This window comes from Nyctereutes procyonoides, unplaced genomic scaffold (genome assembly GCF_905146905.1).
Source record: "Nyctereutes procyonoides isolate TBG_1078 unplaced genomic scaffold, NYPRO_anot_genome, whole genome shotgun sequence".
Lineage (NCBI taxonomy): Eukaryota > Metazoa > Chordata > Mammalia > Carnivora > Canidae > Nyctereutes > Nyctereutes procyonoides.
In genome coordinates this window covers 979,931-999,889 of record NW_026575120.1, presented here as the reverse complement: position 1 = coordinate 999,889, position 19,959 = coordinate 979,931, and the positions used below count along the sequence as shown (strand labels likewise).

The following is a 19,959-nucleotide window of genomic DNA, read 5'->3' as shown; positions in this document are numbered from 1 at the left end:
ATAGAAATTGGCAAACACTACAAATCAGGCTTTTGTTTTGTTTTGTTTCCTAAAGAGCTAGTTTACTAGCATATCATGGGCTATAATCAATCCACACTATAATCATAAATTACAAAATTAATTAATGAATTGATTCAAACATCATGAAAGTAAATCTGATAGAAGAAAGAAGAAAACAAAACTTACGTTGTATTCTAAAGTAAAATAATTATTTGGAGATTATCTCTTACTACCCTCCCACTTTAGAAAGGATAATTGAAAATTAACCGTAGTTGAGTTACAACTCATTGAAACTCCTTATAGGTTACTACTAATGCCACCATAACATTGAATTGCTTATAGTAGAAGTATTTCAGGATTCAAATTGGTTGTTCAGAAGGAAAGCTTAGAAATCTATTTGATTTCCCTCCCCTTTGCCCTTAGATAGAGTTCAATAAAATTATTATCCCATTGTAATCAGTAAAAATAGGTTGAAAGATTATCTTAAAAATCTATAATATTTTTACATACTTTTTAATTCCATGTAAATGTATTTGTCTATTTTATTTTTGATGAAATCATTTGACAACAAAGATAAGGGCGTTTTATGTAAATGGCCCATGGGATTTTTTTGTGGATTTTTCTTGCTTTGTTATGAAAACACCTGAATTCATTTTATTTTAACAATGGACACAAGAATCAAAGGGATAAAGTCTCTATTTTTGTCCCAACTCCCCTGTGATTTAAGTTATATAACACTGTTAGGATACTAAGGACACTGGTATGGTTTTCAATGACTCCCAATAGTGCTCTGTTTCATTGAATGGGAGAGAAAAGTTTTCACCATTTCCATTTTCTAATTTTTTTTTTCCTAATGTCAAACTGTTACTTATGCCTCTGTGGGTCTGGATTATCTGGATAAGTGCAACCTAAGTCTAATAAGATTTTGATGATGAAAGACTGTAAACGAAGATCTGCTCTGCTCAGTGGGCATGAGAAAAGCTGAAAGAATGAGGTCATTATGGAAAACCTGTATAAAACAAAGCCATCTCATTTCACTGTGTTAGATTTTGAGGTAAAGGACATCACTGCACTAAAGGAAAATATTTCATAATTGTTACCTGAGTTCACTAATTTTGGGTGTTCCTGTGACCTCTTATTTGAAGGCATTTTTTTGTCAGATCTATATAACACATGTGTAGTTTCAGTTAACAAAAAAGAAGTAAGAGTGTGCCATGTAAAACTTTTTTCCACTAAGCTTCAACATTATTATCTTTTCTGTCTTGTCAAGTCCTTTTTCAACTGAAATATATTGATTTGGCAAAAATAATAATAATATTTGATGAGCATGTACAATATGCCAGTTAGTGGTAAATGATTTAGATGTGTTACCAGATCCTCACAACAACACTTTAAGGTAGGTACTGTTGTTATTCTTGAGGGTAGTAATATCCTCAGAGAGATTAACTTCCCCGAGGTCACTTCATTAATAAGGAAAAAAGTCAGGATTCAAAGGCAGAATCCTTGACTGGCTTTGAGCTCATCATCTTAATATGCTCACCACACCAGTGTTTATTTGTGAAGTAAGCAACTTTTCTAAAACACCATGGCCTCTCTTCTGATTTACCTTATCTCTCACCCACATTCCACCCCTCCAGCTTCTAGATAGATACCCCAGTTCCTAATGTTGATTTCTGATTCAATGGAACCTCCAGAGCTCTTGTGCTCCATTAGGCATGCCTTCTCAAATATTTTTTTCCCAAACTTACTTAAGTTTGTTCCATGGATAATAATGGACTAGGCTTGATTATATACAATCACAAAAGACTGTTTATAGATCTCTCTTTTTTCCCAAAGGTCTTAATGCTTTATTCCAAAGCATCTTATGCTGCCAATATTAACATTTATATGCTTCATTTAAACTCATAGTCTAATTTTATCCTCAAAACCATGATCATAGATAGTTTTATGCCTATTTTACTGATAAGGAAACTAAGGATTATGAACTCAGGCATTCTGATTTTAAATCCTCTTCTTATAGCAGTCTGTCTCCTCAACCTAAAGCTATTGTGAAAGTAATAGTGTCTTTTGAGCACTACTCAAAATTATCCTAGTCTGTTGTCATATATAGAATACTGAAAGGTTGGCACCACTAATATTCCTCAATATCCATTATAAGCTTGTTTAGGAGGCATATTTAAAAGATAGTATGTGACACCTGGCTTCCAGGTTGTGTTACTTTCTCCCTGGCAATCAGATCTTTGAAGAAGTTAGATATATTACAGGGGAGGAAGTGTATACACATACAAACACATTTATATATATGAAAAATACTTGGGACCTGTCAGCAAACTAAACTAAATAGAAATCTTCCAACCCAATTATAAGAAGGTTATATGCTAGAGATTACTTAGGAAAATCCAAGCTAAACAAACATAAATAAGACTACACAATTTACTAAAGAGCTTCAACAATTTTAGATAATTTAAAGTAGAAGATACCCTACATGTTGGAGGTTTTAAGAGAGGCCTAAGTAATCAAAGTAGCAAAGGGACCACTTAAGAAAAACAAGGATTAAAAGAAGGCATGTAGGAGGGAAAAAGCCCAATCACAAGATGTCTTTATGATGCCAAATTAGTCATTAGAAGTTAATAATATTTGGTCTAGGGAGAAGGAAATACAGATCCAACAAATGTAATGAAGGACAGAATAGCTATCTTTATGAAAGATTGGGAAGAGAGCTATAAGAAATCAAAAGATTACCAAGAGTTAGTGTGAAATGGGTAAGATGACTTTTTGTCAGAGATCATAGAACACAACTTACCCTTTGTAGAGAAATAAATACTTTTTACTTCTGTTTTCTGTGAAACAGAATACTGTCCAAGAAGTAACATTTCAGGTATGTACCTTTGAATGGACATTTACAGCTAATTTTTTAATACAGAAAATGCTAGTTATTATTAAGCCTCTTATTTTTCTTATATTTCCCAGGATAATGTATGGGGGAGAGTTATAATCATTTGAATTTTATGATTTTTGTACCTGAGTTTATAAGATAGATATGAGTTAATGACCAAGTGAGGAAGGAAGGAAAAAAGAGTAAGGAATGGAAGAGGAGGGAGGAAAAAGAAAGGAAAATCTATAAAGCCACATTAAAGGAAAGAAGGACTACTTTCATAGGCCATTAAACTTTATAAGGACTAGAATTAAATGATTTTAAGAATACACTTGTTGGAACCTCTGGAATTAATCTCTTATCCATTCAAAAAATAATGTAAGACTTTTAAGGAGTTTCTCAAAATACAGTATCTTCTGTTTAAAGTATCATAAATATGGAATACAATAGAAAAGCATCATGCTCAAAGGAAACTATTTTGTGCAGCTTAAGACCATTCTTTTGTCAGCCCTGTATATTCCATACATCTGAAGAATTCCCTCTTTTGAACATCCTTTAAAAAAATTGATTTTTTAGGTTGATTAGGAAAATCTGAACTAAATGACTTAAATGAAGATAAAACATTTAGATGATTACTAAAAGATTTTAATTATTTTAGATAATTTAAAACACAGATATCCTTTTTTTTTTTTTTTTTTTTAATACATGAGAGACACAGAGAGAGAGAGGCAGAGACACAGGCAGAGGGAGAAGCAGGCTCCCTGCAGGGAGCCCGACATGGGCCTCGATCCCGGGTCTCCAGAATCACACCCTGGGCTGAAGGCAGCACTAAACCGCTGAGCCACCCAGGGATCCCAAACACAGATATCCTATATACACACTTTGAGGTTGAAAACTGAAAATATAAAAAAATAAAAATAAAGAAAGAAAGAAAACTAATAATATAGTCCTATCTTTAAATTTTTTTGAGGATAAAGATAATATCAGTCATATTTCTATTTTCAAATATTGCATTTCATTTTAACTGCAATGGCATTTATTAGTGCAGCCTTATGCTTTTCATTCTAATGTTAATACATTCATGTTCTTGGCATTTAAATGTTGATAAAATTCTTTGAGAGATATTGGGTATCCCTATTCTGTTTGTTTATTGCAGCTAACCTTTAAATTGTGATTTTTTTTTTAAGCGTGCTGATGACATTACAAGTTTAGTAACAGATACTACACTGCTTGTACACTTTTTTGGAAAGAAAGGAAAAGCTGAGCTCAACTTTGAAGATTTTTATAGGTGAGCTTAATTTTGTATTTGTTTTGAAAAATGTTAAAATGCTAAAGTCAGTGGTCTTTAGGAATAATCTGATGCAGAAACACTCACCTGTTTGCTGATTTCATCTTCTTAACTGAAGATTTTCTAACAAATAAGCATTTCCATCAGTACCTGTATACCAGTCACTATACTGATAAGTATAATGGGAGGTTACTGAATGATAAGAAATGCCTGGATATCTGGATTGGTCATTTCCTGATATTCCTAAGAAAGTATATTACCAACTCCTTTGTCTCAGCAAGCCATAGTAATAAGCATGGATATAGTGTCTACTGTAGTAAATCCCAGGCACTACACAATAACTCTTAAGTCTCATTGCTACCCTGCAAAGTCTTTTTGTTATCCTCATTTTACAGATGAGGAAGCCAAAGCCCTGAGAGGCTATCACTCTTCATTTATCTGTTGATAAATCATCTGTTGCCATCATCTTTCATTTATCTTATTCATTCTTTATGTTCTTGTCATAGATTTATGGATAACCTTCAGACAGAAGTTCTAGAAATAGAATTCCTTTCCTACTCTAATGGGATGAACACTATCAGTGAAGAAGATTTTGCTCATATTCTTTTACGATATACAAATGTGGAAAATACATCAGTATTTTTGGAAAATGTGCGTTACAGTATACCTGAAGAAAAGGTATCTAATTCCCCATATCTATTTTATTACATATATTATCTTATAATTGTATACGTCTATAGAATATATCATCCTTTCTTAGTTCTTTTTCTCCTCTGTGGATTATTAGATATTTTGGATATATTTCATTCTCTTTTCCTCAGTGTCCTAAGTTGTCTGGCTAAATTTTAAAAATTGATTAATGTAAAATTCTGGGTAGAGATTCATTAGATCTTAGATATGCTTAAAATCTTTAAGGTTATTAGCAGTTGTTTTATTCAAATTTTGAATATCGTTTTTGAAGAGAATTCTGCTGAGATATATGCTTTGACTACTACATAAACATCTCCTCATATAAAAGTTTATATTGACATCATTTCAGTCACACTTTATTTTGTAATATTCTTAATAAAAGGTCATTTGAAGATAGCCATTGATGAGTGAGTGATCTTATCAGCAAGTGAAGTGAAGTTTTTCAAAGAGTTTGGATGGCATGAATGGTTAAGAACGTGGGACAACTGATTGTCTATTTGTTTAGCAGCAAATGTGTTGTCAGCAATTCTGAGCAGTTGCATTACCTAGTGGTATTTGAATGCATCACTGCAACTAAATAGAACTGGTGTTACAAGTACCCCTTCAAGCATGAGATGTTTTGGATATATTGCCTTCTATTTGTGTTTATAGAAGGGTCAAGTTAATCTATCCAAGAGAAACTTGCAAATAGTTTGACTTTGTTTAAAATGGATACACTGTGACAGTGCTAACAATTCTTCAGTTACCTAAGGAATGAGAAGAAAAGACTTGATGCATTGGGCTGTTAGTTTACATAATCTCTTAGGGGACTTTTATCTGTTTTACATGATAAACTGAATTTTTCAATTCATAGACACTTCCCTAAAAATAAATATTACAAGTTCTACTACTGCTAGGATATTATTTAGGGCCTTAATGAGTCGGCTTTCTTTTTCTTTTATCAAATGGCAACATAGAAATCTGTAACTCAAAAAGTTCAATTCCAGGGTGAAAAGTATATGGGAACTCTTTATACTATTTTTTAGTTGCAAAAATCTCACTTGCTGCTGGATTAGATTTCAGTGTAAAAGAAAAAGGAATCAAGAATTCCTAGGGTTTGGGCCTGAACCACGTTGTCAAAAAGTGGTGCCATTCATTGAGCTAATAAGTAAGACTGCAAGTTTGGGGTTAGGAAATCATTTCATTTCGGACAACTTAAGTTGAGATTGCTATAAGGTATCTAAATGAAGAAACAACTTAGGCAGTTGGATATGTTATGGTGACTCTGAAATTTTAAGGTGCAATCAGGACTATTTTTGGTAATCATTAGTGTATAGACTTGCAAACAGCTTAAACATGTTCCCTGGATTTCAGACTTTTACATTGTACTGTCTACTCATATCTCCACTTGGGTATCTAGTAGACACCTCAAAACTCCTGATCATCCCCAAAATTTCATAAACCATCTTTCCTGTTTCATTAATGAAATCTCCATTTCCCCCAGTTGTTCTAGCCAAAATTTTGGACTCCTTACTTTCACATTCCACATACAATCCATCAACAGATCCTCTCGACACTGCCTCCATCAGAATTTGACCATTCTTGTCATCTCCACTGCTAAACTACCCTTGCCAGCATTCTCTCTTGCCTGAATTATTGCAGTTGCCTCCTAAATCATCTATTTTCTTCCTAGCTTTGCCTCCCTACAATTTGTTCTCCATTTAGCAATTAAGGAAATGACATATAACATGATTCAGATATTTTTAACTTCCCATTTTACTCAAAGTAAAAGTTAAAATCCTTACAGTGGCCTACAAAGCCCACACCAGCTGTTCCCTCATTTCCTCCTACCTCATTTCCTCCCATTCCCCGCCTTGCTTCCTCTGCTTCAGTTACACTGACAGCTTGATTGCTTTTCAACACCAGGCAGTCTTCTATCTCAGGGCTTTTGTATATGTCCTTTATCTGCCCAGAATGCTCTTCTCTTAGATATCCACATGGCTTCCTATGTTATTTCTCAATGAGGCCTACTCTTTCCAATCTAATGTATAAATAATCACCTATCATATAAATAATATATAATTATTATATAAGTAATAATCTATTGTATAAGCTATAGCCCCCTCCCTTCGTATTCCCTATTCTTTCTTCCCTTATCTTTTTATTCCATAGCATTATCATCATCTAACATACTATATTATAGTATGTGATATAATATAGGCTTAGTTTTTGTTTATTTTTCATTATTTATCTAGGTAAACAACAAAACTTGTTTTTTATTATTATTATTATTTGTTGTCTGTCTCCCCGACTAGAATGTAGCACTGGTATTTCATCTTTTTTATTCACTCATATATCCTCAGTACCTAGAATGCCTATTGAATGAATTGACAGTATTTAAAGAAGTAGAACTTAAAGCTTTTCTGTTTTTGTGAATTTTACCAGCAGATATATTCATTCATGTGAAATGGCAGATATACAGGGTTATTTATTAGAGTGTTGTTTGTAATAGCAAAAGATTGGAAACTATCTAGATGTCTTTTAGTAAATCAGTAGTTAAATGAATTATGTTGTATCTATAGAATAGAAAAGGTATTCCCGAAAAAAAGATGAAGAAGATTCTTTATATATTACTATAGAATGATCTCCAACACACAGCAAGTGAAAAAGAGCACAGTCTCAAACAATGTGTATAATATACTACCATTTGTTTAAAAAGATAGCCTATGCTAATTCTGGAAGGACCCACATAACTAGAGACAGTGGTTCCTCCAAGGAAAGGAACTGCATGGCTAAGGAAGGGTGGGAGGGAGGGAAATTTTGCATTGTACATGCTTTTGTCCCTTTTGAATTTTGAAAAGATGAGTATAGTGCCATATAAAATAACTTAAAAATTGTAAATGCCCTCAGACCAGGTTAACTTATCTAGAAGAGAATGTAGGTAGAGACTATAGAAGAGAGAGGGCTGCTCATAATAACTATGTAATGTAAATACTAATAAGAAAGTAGTAAAATTCACTATTAAGTTTGAGGAAACTTGTTCAGAAAGATTTAAGTGACCTGTCTCAGGTCATTCAACCAGTAAATTTTCAAGTTTGAATTTTCTGTTTATTCCAAAATGGTCCATTTCCCTTAACCGTTTAAAGTTGTTTATATATTAAAAGTTATTATCTAGTTGTCAGTTAGATCAGTTACCTATTCAAATTATTCATAACATGCATTTTGTGTTGAGAACAAATGTAATTTACTCTTGAGGCCCTTGTAAGTCCATATTTTCTGAATGGTTATTTTATTTGGCTGATAATGTTCTAATGATTTATTTGGATTTTTCGAGTTAATCTTTTTCTCATTCTAGTCTTTTGTTTATTTTGTTGTGGTAAACATCATGTAACGTAAACCATCTTAAACTGAGCAATTCAGTGGACACAGTGTGAATACCATCTTTATTTCCAAAACATTTTCATTACATCTAAAGTAAACCCTATTCTTATTAAGCATTTTCCTCCAGCCTCTAGGATCTATTGTCTGCTTTCTGATTCAGTGGATTTACTTATTCTATTTTATATAAATAGAATCATATAGTATGTAACCTTACATGTTTGGCTTCTTTCATTATATTCTTGAGGTTCATGTATGTTGTAACTTGTATCAGTGTTTCATTCCTTGTTAAGGCCGAGTAATATTCTACTGTATGTATACTTTTGTTTATCCATTCACCTGTCCATGGATGAATATATAGATTTTTTAGGATGTGAAGTGGAATCTGTGTAATTACCATTAGCTTTATCTTAAATGGAATTCTTAATTTCTTCATATAGCTTTGAGTTAGAATATGGTTTCCTTTCTTTTTAGCCTTAATGACTCCCTTTAGGATTTCTTATAGGACAGATCTGCTAGTAATGAACTCCCTTGGCTGCTGTTTATTTGAGAATGTCTTACTTCATTTTTGAAGGATAATTTTACCACATATTGTTTATCTGAGAATACTTTAATCATTTTTGAAGAAATACTTTGCCACTTATAGAATTCTTGGTTTTCAGATTTTTTTCTTTTAGCACCTGAACTGTTCTACTCACTTTTGGCCTCATGGTTTCTGATGAAAAATCGGCTGTTAGTCTTACTGAGGATCTCTTATTTATGAAGAAGAACTTGTCTCCTGCTGCCTTCATGAATGTTATTGTCTTTTTTTTTATGAATGTTATTGTCTTATGACAGTTTAAGTATATGTCTTGTTATGAGTCTTTTTCAATTTATTCTGCTTAAGGTTCATAAAGCTTCTTGAATGTGTAGACTTTATCTTTTATCAAATTTCAGAGAAATGTTTTCAATTATTATTTTTAAAAATATTCTCTCTGCTCTTTTCTCTCTTTTTCTCTCTTTTCCCATAATATGTATTTTGGTATGCTCGATGGTATCTGCAGGTTCCTTAGGTTCTGTTACTTTTCTTCAAGTTTTTTTTCTTTCTACTCCTCAAACTGAATGCTTTTAATTGTCACATCTTCAAGTTCATGGATTCTTTATTCAGCTTGCTCAAACTTGCTGCTGAACATCTACTCAAGTTTGCATTTCGGTTATGGTACCTTTCAGCTCCATAATTTTTATTTGGTTCTTTGTACAGTCTCCATCTATTGATATTCTCTTTTTTTTTTTTTCACAGATGGTTTTCCTGATTTCCTTTATTTCTTTATCCATGGTTTCCTTTAGTTCTTTGAGTGTATCTAAGACAGTTGATTCAAAATCTCTGTCTATTTAGTCCAATGATTAAACTTCTTAGGGATGGTTTGTTGACCTTTTCCCCTGTCAATGGCCATATTTTCCTAATTCTTGTATTCATTGTAATTTTTTGCTTAGCATAACTTTTTCAAAGTTCAAATATCAGCACTTCATTCCTTTTTATTGCCAAATAATACTTTATTATATAAATATACCACATTTCTTCTGTTTGTCAGTTGGTGAATTATTTTTGAGTTGTTTCCAGTTTGACTATTCAAATTATGCTGTTATGAACATTTATATACAATTTTTTCATGTGGACATATGTTTTGAATTGTCAGAGAATTAGATATATACTTCAGAGGAAATAGCTGGGTCACATTGCATCCTTAATTTTTAACATTTTAAAGAACTACCAAGCTGCTTTTCAAAATAGCAATATTAATCCCAATAATAATGTATGAAATTTCAAATTTCTTCACCTTTTCTCCACAATAACACTTATTATTGTCTGTCTTTTTATTTTTAGTCATCTTAGTGGATGTGAAGTGGGACATTGTGGTTTTGATTTGCATTTCTCCAGTGAATAATGATGCTGGGCATCTATTCCTATGCTTTTTGGCCATTTGTATATTTTCTTTAGGGAAATATCTATTCAAGTCTTTTGCCCATGTCTTCATAGTTTGCAAATATTTTCTCCTGTGGATTGTCTTTTTACTTTCCTTGATAGTTCCCTTTAATATACAAAAGTGTTTTCTTTTGACAAAGTCTCATTTGTCTATTTTTAGTTTTGTTGCTCATACTTTGGATGTCATATTTAACAAACCACTACCAAGTAGGAGATACAACATCCCTTCCACTTTGAAAATAAATAACATAGAAAGAAAAGAAAAAAAAAAGAGGGAAGAAACTGTTGTCCAATTCCAAGATCATGAAATTTTTGTTTCTGGTTTTGTAGGATTTTTACAACTCTAGCTATTAAATTTAGGTCTTTGATCCATTTTCAGTTAAGTTTTGTATATAGAATGAATTAAGAATTCAACTCCTTTCATTTACATGTGGATATACAGTGTTCCTAGCACTATTTGTTTAAAAAGGTGTTAAAAAGAAAGACATTGTTTCTCCAGTAAATGGCCTTGCCATTTTTACTGAAAATCAGTCTATCATAGGTATTTGGGTTTATTTCTGAACTCTCAGTTCATGTCTTTCTTGATGCTTTAAATTTTTCAGTTATCATCACTTTGTTTTTGTTAAAATGTAAGTTACTTCTTTTCACTTCACTTCTAACAATTAGGACACATTTCATTCAAATCCAGATGATGCATTACAAAAGTGATTCTGGTAGTGAAGGTGGAGAAGAAGAAGAAATGGCCATCCTCCCTCTCTCTGACCCACTTTCCCTCACTGCTGTTAGAATGGATTGCTTTAAATTATCTCCCTCAAGATGAATGCCCTGTTTTTCAGTTTACGATTCCATATTTCCAAACACAAAGAGTTTAAACCTATATAGAAGAATTACTATAGTTTTGAATTTGAGTTTGCTTCTCAACATGAGAACACGATTTTGAAAAAATCTGAAGATTCAGATGGTGAACATTGTTATTCCATCATTCTGTGATTTGCTTCTTAGTCTTATGTTCCTTACAAGTATTGGCATTTTTGTTTATACCTCACTTAAAAATTGCCGTGGCAGCTGGTCGCAGCATAAACTGACACGGAACCCAAACAGTGACCAGTTTCCCTAGCAACGAGCGCTCCGCATCAAGACAGACCCCTTCTGGCTCAGTCCCCCTAATTGATTCATACACTCTCCCTGGAAAATACGGCAGGTGGGATCAGGTCACAAAGCAGGATCCAGGGCTGGGGTGGCCATAAATGGATATAAGGAAAGACAAAGAGAAAATTGTGAAAAGAAATGACAGTGAGAATTCTCCTCACAAGTAAAAATTAGGGTTGCAAGTGAAGTGGAAATAATGTATACCAAAAATTAGTATTATTTTGATTATAAATTGGTAATGAATATTATTTTGATAATCATTTAATCAGTAGTTGGCTTATATTAGACTCTTCTGGTTCTTTTGCTGGCTCTCCAGTGCTACCTTGCTAGTTTTCCTTTCCCTTTTTCGACTATATTAAAGTGTTCAATTGTTAAGCCTCAGCTCTTGGCCCTCTGCTCTTTTTCTGTTTTCTTTCTCAATTAATTTTGCTGAGAACACAATAATTAAATGTAGGTCTTTATGTCCAAATTTGTATTATCTGAAATACATTGTGCTTGCTTCAAATAATGTTCCTGTTTCTTTGAACTACTAGCAGTAGCAATAATTGCAATTTATGTGACATTCTAGAATCCTTTCCACAGTTCCTCACTGAGCCCTGTGTGTAGTGCCCAGACCTGTGAGTGTACACTCATTGCACTTCCTCCTGCTGTCCTGACAGTGCTATCATGGCAGAAATAAGTACACTGTTTTTGGCTTATTCAACATGTTGATTTTTGCACTGTCATGATTACAGATGTTGATTACCTAATACTAAGCTGTATTAAAGGAATACATGTATAGGAGAAACAGGTGTTTTAGGGATTGTTTTCCTCTTACTTTTTTTTTCTTAATCATATTTACTTACAGGGTTTAAAAAATTTAGGCCTGAAATACAGAATTATCACAACTGAAACTTTTTTATTCATTTTTGTTGTATCATTTTTTGAAACTTGTGCTGATATGACAGTGGGGTTTTTTTGTTTTAGTTTTCAAAGATTTTATTTATTTATTTATGAGAGACACAGGGAGGGAGAAGCAGGCTCCATGCAGGGAGCCCAATGCAGGACTCGATCCTGAGACTCCAGGATCATGCCCCGAGCCGAAGGCAGATGCCTAACTGCTGAGCCACCCAGGCATCCCGATATGACAGTGTTTTAAAAATATTTTCACCTATTATTGCTAATGGTCACAACCCTATGCAGTGGAAATATATCTGAGTGAATTTTACATTCTGCTTGGAGAAAGGAGGTTTCAGAATCTACCCTGGAAATGTTTATTTACAAGATACATCGCAGATGCTTAATCTATTTATTTCTAGTAAGTATACTTATTATAATAAATTTGGCAAAACTAAATATATTTACATATATTCTCCCACTATAGGGTATCACATTTGATGAATTCAGATCATTTTTCCAGTTTTTGAACAACTTGGAAGACTTTGCAATAGCCTTGAATATGTATAATTTTGCAAGTCGTTCTATAGGACAAGGTAAGTAATTATCTTTCAAAACTTAAAAGCAAAAAATAATCCTATGTTGTTTCTAGGGACTTTGACAATAATTTAATGCAGTATTTCATATTAGCCATCAAGTTGCCTGAAAGTATGGTGTATACTTTGATGGGAAATCTATTTTCCCTAAGCAGAGTTTTTGGGAAATTTGCTAAGTTTTTCCATTGAGTCTATTACTGGCCTTCATTTCATCTTATGGGGAAGAACTAATGATGCTTATAAAGATCCAAAGAGGAAGAAACCTCATAACCGCTGGTAACCTTGAGGGATGTATATCTACCTACAGGAGAGCCAACTGGCTTAAGTGTCTTGATAACTTACTCATCTTAATCTTTAAAGTGTCTATCGCAGATAGTAGGTGCTCATTAAACATCCACTGACTATAAATACATCATTAACCTAGGATACAGCTACTTATTGGCCCTTTTAATTCAAACCACAGAAATTTTCTGTTCCCTAAAAGATAGCATGATTAACAGAAGAGTCATGTGTTACATAAGGTCATGACCCCATTTGGAAAAACTTCTTTTATAACCTTTCTAGTAATTAACACATTATAAAAACATTATTAACTATTTACTTCTTTTCTGTAACATTTGTCTAGATGAATTTAAGCGCGCTGTCTATGTAGCTACTGGCCTCAAACTTTCACCACATTTAGTGAATACAGTCTTCAAGATTTTTGACGTTGACAAAGATGATCAATTAAGTTATAAAGAATTTATTGGAATTATGAAAGACAGACTCCATAGAGGATTCCGGGTAAACCTATAAATTTGAAGCCTATTGATATTCTTTTTAAAAACAAAAAAAGGAAAAAGCTCCATCTGTTTCAAAAACAATTTCTATTAATTTTTAAGGATATAAACATGAAATGTTATATTTGACAAGAGAAAACATATGATTGTACTTATTTTCAGAAACTTTGAGGTGTTAAAAGTTAATGCTTTTTAAAAATATAAATCAATTTGAATTTTAGTAACTTTTTTTCATATGCAATTAATTTAATGTCTCCATCTCAGTTTGTGGGGAGAAATGTTGCCAAATATTTTTTGATTAATTCATTCAGCACACAGGCAGTTCAGACTTGGTACTAGATAATCAAATAGCATGATTTCCATTTTGCATGATGCAGAGTTCGACCAGCAATTTGAGGCTATTAAGTCACTACATCTTCAGTAACTTTAAATAGAAAACAAGGTTAAAAAAACTTTGTTGAACTGTTTTTTTTCCTGTTTACATCTTATATTGAAAATTATTAATGATTTTTTTCTCAGAAATGTGTTTTAAGTAATGAAATGTAGTATAGGTCAACAAAAGTTCATACATTTATCATATTTGTAGATGTGCCACAAGAAAAAAAATTCTATTAACAGCTAGAATGTTCTCTTTGGTAAGAATACCCCAAAGTACTATACATCTAAAAAGATAAAAAGTTATATATACCAAAAAAAAGAAAAAAATCAAGATTCATCTTAATATTTTTAAAGATTTTTCATGATTTTTGTAAATCCAAGCCCTGTTGGTCAAGATATTGTGTACTTAACTGCCACCTACTGGTCAGTTGTTAACATTTGAGTCTGATAGCACAAATACCTGAAAGGATAAATATACATTGAAAATAACTTACTTTTCCTCAAAAACTTTAGAGCAGCAAGATGGAAGTAAAATACAAACTATGCTATAAAACCTGTGACACTGTATGTATCTCTCAAATGTTTAATGTTTTTATTTTTGCTTTACTTTTTATTGCATACCCCATATTTTTATTGCATGCCCTGTAACGTTTTAGTTACATTTGCATACTTTTAATCCTTTGTTCTACAGGGTTATAAAACAGTGCAGAAGTATCCCACTTTCAAATCCTGTCTAAAGAAGGAACTTCATAGCAGATAAGTATGTTAGTCTCTCTAAGTTCATTCAGTAACGAAGGATCATAATTTATTTATTTTTATTATGACATTTAGGAAAGAAACAGAATTATAACTATTTTTTACTTGTAGGTCACTAATTCAGTTTACAAATTAATCTTCTAATGATTTCATTTTAGACCAGTAATTTAAGAATTAGTCACTCCAAAGCATTAGTTTGCTATTAGGCTGTGATCCAAAAATGAACTAGAATGAATAATCATTTGACTGGAATTCTCTTGGAGGGTCTTGAATAAAAAATTTTCTGTTAAACCTACAATTTTGTATCTGAGAAGATACAATACAATGAATCCAAATAGGATTTTTATAATCTAGGACCATTAGCATCTAAGGAATATTAGTTACTGTTTTATAGGATCATGTCCAAACATCTGCTGTAATAATAGTAGGTAACTTTTTAGTTATTTAGGTTCCTGGCCCTATATGAGGTGTTCTACATGTAGTGTCTCATTTAATCCTCACAGATGGATATCCCATTTAAAAGCAGGGAAAATAAAGATGTACTGTGTAATTTACCCAAGATAACTTGCTAGTAAATGGCTCACTAGGATTTGAGCCCCATTCTGTCTGATGGCAAAGCTATCTTATTTATTGTTCACTAAACTATCACCACAGAATGCAGTAGTTGAGGAAGATGCAGGAAATTCATTCAGTTTGTGTCAGTCCAAAGAAATAATTCAAATTTGCTGCTCATCTCCAGAATGAGAGGTTTGCTTTTCCTTTTTTCTTGTAGAAGTCTATCGTAGTTACAAAATTTTGGTTGGATTGTAGGTTCTCCTTAAGGTAGATCTAAACAGTGAAGGTTTCGTTCATTTATACATGCTTGCAAATATGTGTATTCCCTGCTGTTTCTTCCGAGCTTGAAACATTTGTATTTGTCTATAGCAGTGTTTCCCAGAGTAGTTCCATAGGCTATCAATATGTATCATTCAAAAAACACAAAAAAGCTGCTTAGTCAAGTAAGTTTGAGAAATACCATAATAAGCATGGTTCGGTAAGTTTCTTCTACCTTAGAACTTATCAAATGTTAATATGCCACTATTTATTTGTCTCTCTAAGAGAAAACCCAAGTATCCACTATTTTGCAAAGCTTTCAGATCTAATGTTTTATGGAACACATTTGGGAAACTCATTTTGGGGCTAAAATGTTTAGCAGCAAGTAAGCTTATTTATCTATCTAAGGTGGTAACTGTTGAGTGAACAAAAGAAGTCAGATCTTCTTCGTCTATTTGAAAGAACTTCATCTGCATATAAGAACTTACGCTAACATTAGAAAAAAGTAGGACCATACTATTTGTTCACTTAAGTAGTATTCTCAACCATGTAGTAGTACATAGAACCATAGACAAAAACAACATTTCTTTTAAACCTTTGTAATTCCGAAGGTTAGACAAGTTACTAAACAAAATACTAAAATTTAAGTCTAAAGGAAATGTTTTGTTGTTTTTGAATCCTGTATTTTCTGTTGAGTGTTTTTATGATGTGCCTTACTGTTTCACATTAATATCATAATACTAGTTAGTTAATGTCATCACCTCTTGATTTCGTCCTAAATATTGCTTATAGGTAATACATATAATATTACATATATATACATATATGTATTTTTTTTAATTAGGTACTTATAAAGCAGAGTTTTAACGATTCTTATCTACACGACAATGGAAGAAGCACAAATTTCAGAGAGTGGAAGCAGGTCTGAGATCAGAACATGTGGAAATGAAGGAAAAGATGAAATGCTAATTATAATTTTTCTTGACTGAACTCTTAAACAAAAGACAGATAAAATGCATCTTCTCATTAACTTTACATGTTACATGTTATCAAGTTGAGCTTTTACCTTGATTTACTGAATTCTTTGTACTTTTTCATTCCCTTCAGAAGTATGTAGATACTTCCAATGACTATATAAGAATGTATTTTAAATATTTTTTTATTTATTAGAAATTGCCTCATTTTAAAATACAATGTGACTCCTGGAATCTAGATCATTTAAAAATTAACAGCAACAACATATTATCTTTGGTTTTGAACTGTGAACTTATTTTCAGAAAATGAATATTCCTTGAGATTTATTTTAGGGCCTTTAGAATTGTTTATAAATCCCCATTATTTCCAAGTTTTTAATTACATTAAGATAGTTTTGAAAAACAAATAGAAATTAAGCCACTATATAATACACTGTGATGGTTTACATTATACTTTTACTTATAAAAGTACTCATTATACATTGTGTGAATCATATAAAGTTTTTAAAAAGTTTTTGTTCATTTACCAAAATCATCAGAATGTTTGGTATTCTTTTATGTATGCAGTAAAGAAATTTAAAATGTAGATTCTTTTTTTCTCAAAAAAAGTCACATCTTGATGGTAGAAGCAGTAGCATTTGTGGCAGCATCCCTGTCCTTGCAATTATGGTCTTGAACATGCTGCTGCTCCTCACTGCAGATGGCATATGTTCATGACACCAGTCAAAATAGTCTCTTGCAGCTTTGCAACTTCCTGCATATTGTTAGTCTGTGAGTACTATAAAATGCAAAAATAAAATGGTTTAGAAGAGTGATGTATATATTTAATAGAATATTTTGTTTCTTGTAAAAGGACCACATGCAGAAGGGATGCCAGACAGCCAGTAATAATGAATAATTTAAGAATAATTCATTATTTCAAAACAATATGACTTAAAGAGAAACTTTCTAGTGAGAAACAAAATCAGACTTTCACATGGAGAAAATAATTTGATAGTACTTAATGGAAGTCTGTTCAATTAAAAAGTGTAATTTATAAAAGGATACGGTGCAAAAATAAGACTGAATTTAAGTTAATATGTTTATATATTATATGTAGAAGATAAGTTCATTTATCTTCTTTTTTAAGATGTATTTAATGTAAATTGCACACACTCCAACTATTACCTTGCTTTTGCATATAAAAATAGGAAATACTTTGTTTTTATAAGTTATTAATGTGAAGTTGATAGTTCCACATCAGCCTATTTATAAAAATATTATTTCCAAGAAAAAGTTACTATTAGCATTAATGTATTTGTTAAACTTTTTACATTCTTTATCTGGTATTATTTATTACATTGATATACAATTATATGATTCATAGATTTGAAGATTCCATATAGTATAATAGTTTAATTTCACCTGCTTTGAAGGTTGATTCAATTGACTAACTACATGAAAATGCCAATCCACTCATTTAACATGACCACGGCCTGTTTTATCTTGCACTGAATGTTCTCGATAGTAATTATTTGATATCCAGAATAATTTTTAAAATGCAATTTACTTTTATCTTTGACTATAAGCTATATTATCTTGCCTACGTGGAGAAATTGCTATTGAGAACAGCTCTATAAATATAGATTTAAAAATGAATTATTTCACTAAAATTCTTCATAATTCTGTCAGTCTCCCAAGGTATCCTACATATGCAGTCTTTATTGCTTTTCAGTGTAAATGAATTTTCCTTTACTTATAAGGCTGCAGCATAATACTAAAATGGGAATAAATAAAATATTCTGATTAAATGAAAAAAGTAGTAAATTACAGTCCCTCTGTATTATCACTGTTGAACTCTATCATCTATAAAATGGGAGGTAAAAACATCTCCCTGGATTTTTGTTTACATCAATTAAAAAACTGTTAATGCTCTGAAAATAGTAACAGACTAAATGTATGCTGTTATCCTCAGTATTTCCTTCTACAAATTATTCTTTGGAAACATGAAGCTATAGATAAATTTTAGTATCATACTTTACAGAAAATCTACATCCCAAAAGGTTTTTGCTATTTCTCAGGATCATTTCATATTTAGAAATTCATTTAACTTAAGTCCCAATTTATTGTTTTTATTATAATATATAATTGTAAAATAACAAAGTGTTGTACATTCTTATATTATCTTAAAATAAATATACCTGCCCTTGAACTAAGAAACTTATTAGTACTTTGTTTTATGTATATCTGTGGACTACTGTCTTTCTGAAAAATGTCAGCTTTGAACTTTGAAAATTTTTGTTGATAACCAAACCGACATTGATTTTAGACCTTCTGGTATGGCAATACATGCCAATGAGATTAATCTCACCAGTATTTTAGTAGGTGTAAATAAATAAATCACAGAGCCATAAAGCTTCTCAAAGTGTATAATAGGAATTCATATATTGTAGAATTATAGTCATAGGTACTGGAAAGCTTCTCAGGAAGCTTCATGTGACTTAATGAAGTATCAATTTTGCTTTACAGAACTGAGTGTTTAAATGTCTTAAAGTGATTAAACCAACACTACTAATGTTGGTACGTGGTAGACCTCATTTTACTAAGACAACTCCTATTCTTTTATAGCCATAAATTAACATTTAACATAGTGCTTTTACTTCCATTGGCTGTAAAAATATGAATTGTGTAATATTCACTAAGTATTAAATAAAAATTCTAAGTGATAAGAAAACATTGTGTGTTTTTTTTCTTTTAATTGGCAGCACTTTTATTTTTTTCGTAGCTCATGAAATAACTTTGTCCTGCAATCAATCACATCTTATATTCTGTGAAATACTGTATGAGGAAAATCAATGCAAAGATACAATTCTCTATATCTTTATAATCAGTAGATCACAATCAGTATTTTTGGCACACTAAAAACTGAAGAATGTACCTATAATTGTGACTACAGGCACATAAATATACAATGCTTAGAGGAAATAAAAACATTGTTATTAACGTTTTCTGGAAAAGATAAATTTTGTCCAGTATTATAAAGGAAGAGAAGGACAAACAATTATGGGAAGCAGGATGGAGAAAGTAAATAGAGAATTGGAGAAGGGATCTGAATGAGGAAAGATTTTTTAAATTGAGATTGAACAGACAGTTTTTAGAAAAATAAATTTAAAGAAATGCATAGACAGTTCTTAAAAAAACAAATTTAAAGAAATACAAGTTAAATTATTAATGACAATATATCCCTTCTCTTGTCAAACTGAAGAGATGGAATAGTTTGGAATGTACAGTGTTGGTTAAGTATGTGTGGCAATTAACAGTGAGGCCATATGTTTGGGTGCAACATCTTTGGAGAGCAATATATAGAAATAGCCCAAAGTTTTCACCTAGAATTTTACTTCTGGGTTGTAATATCCCAATACATATATTGATAAATTTGTGTGCCAACAAATATAACTATACAATGACATTGCATGTGACTATGAA

The 19,959-nt window shown here is 31.7% G+C and overlaps 1 protein-coding gene across 2 annotated transcripts in view; it reads left to right on the top strand.

Annotated features, from left to right (window-relative positions):
- The window catches only part of MICU3 (mitochondrial calcium uptake family member 3), a 95,217-nt gene extending 76,028 nt beyond the window's left edge, over window positions 1-19,189 (top strand). For both annotated transcript variants that reach the window (XM_055335399.1, XM_055335398.1), the window contains 6 exons: window positions 4,063-4,163; window positions 4,670-4,841; window positions 12,686-12,794; window positions 13,420-13,577; window positions 14,643-14,711; window positions 16,365-19,189. In XM_055335399.1, the coding sequence (XP_055191374.1) occupies window positions 4,063-4,163; window positions 4,670-4,841; window positions 12,686-12,794; window positions 13,420-13,577; window positions 14,643-14,711 (609 nt within the window). In that variant the 3' untranslated portion in view covers window positions 16,365-19,189. The remainder of the gene's footprint in view (window positions 1-4,062; window positions 4,164-4,669; window positions 4,842-12,685; window positions 12,795-13,419; window positions 13,578-14,642; window positions 14,712-16,364) is intronic.
- Window positions 19,190-19,959: the final 770 nt, after the last annotated feature.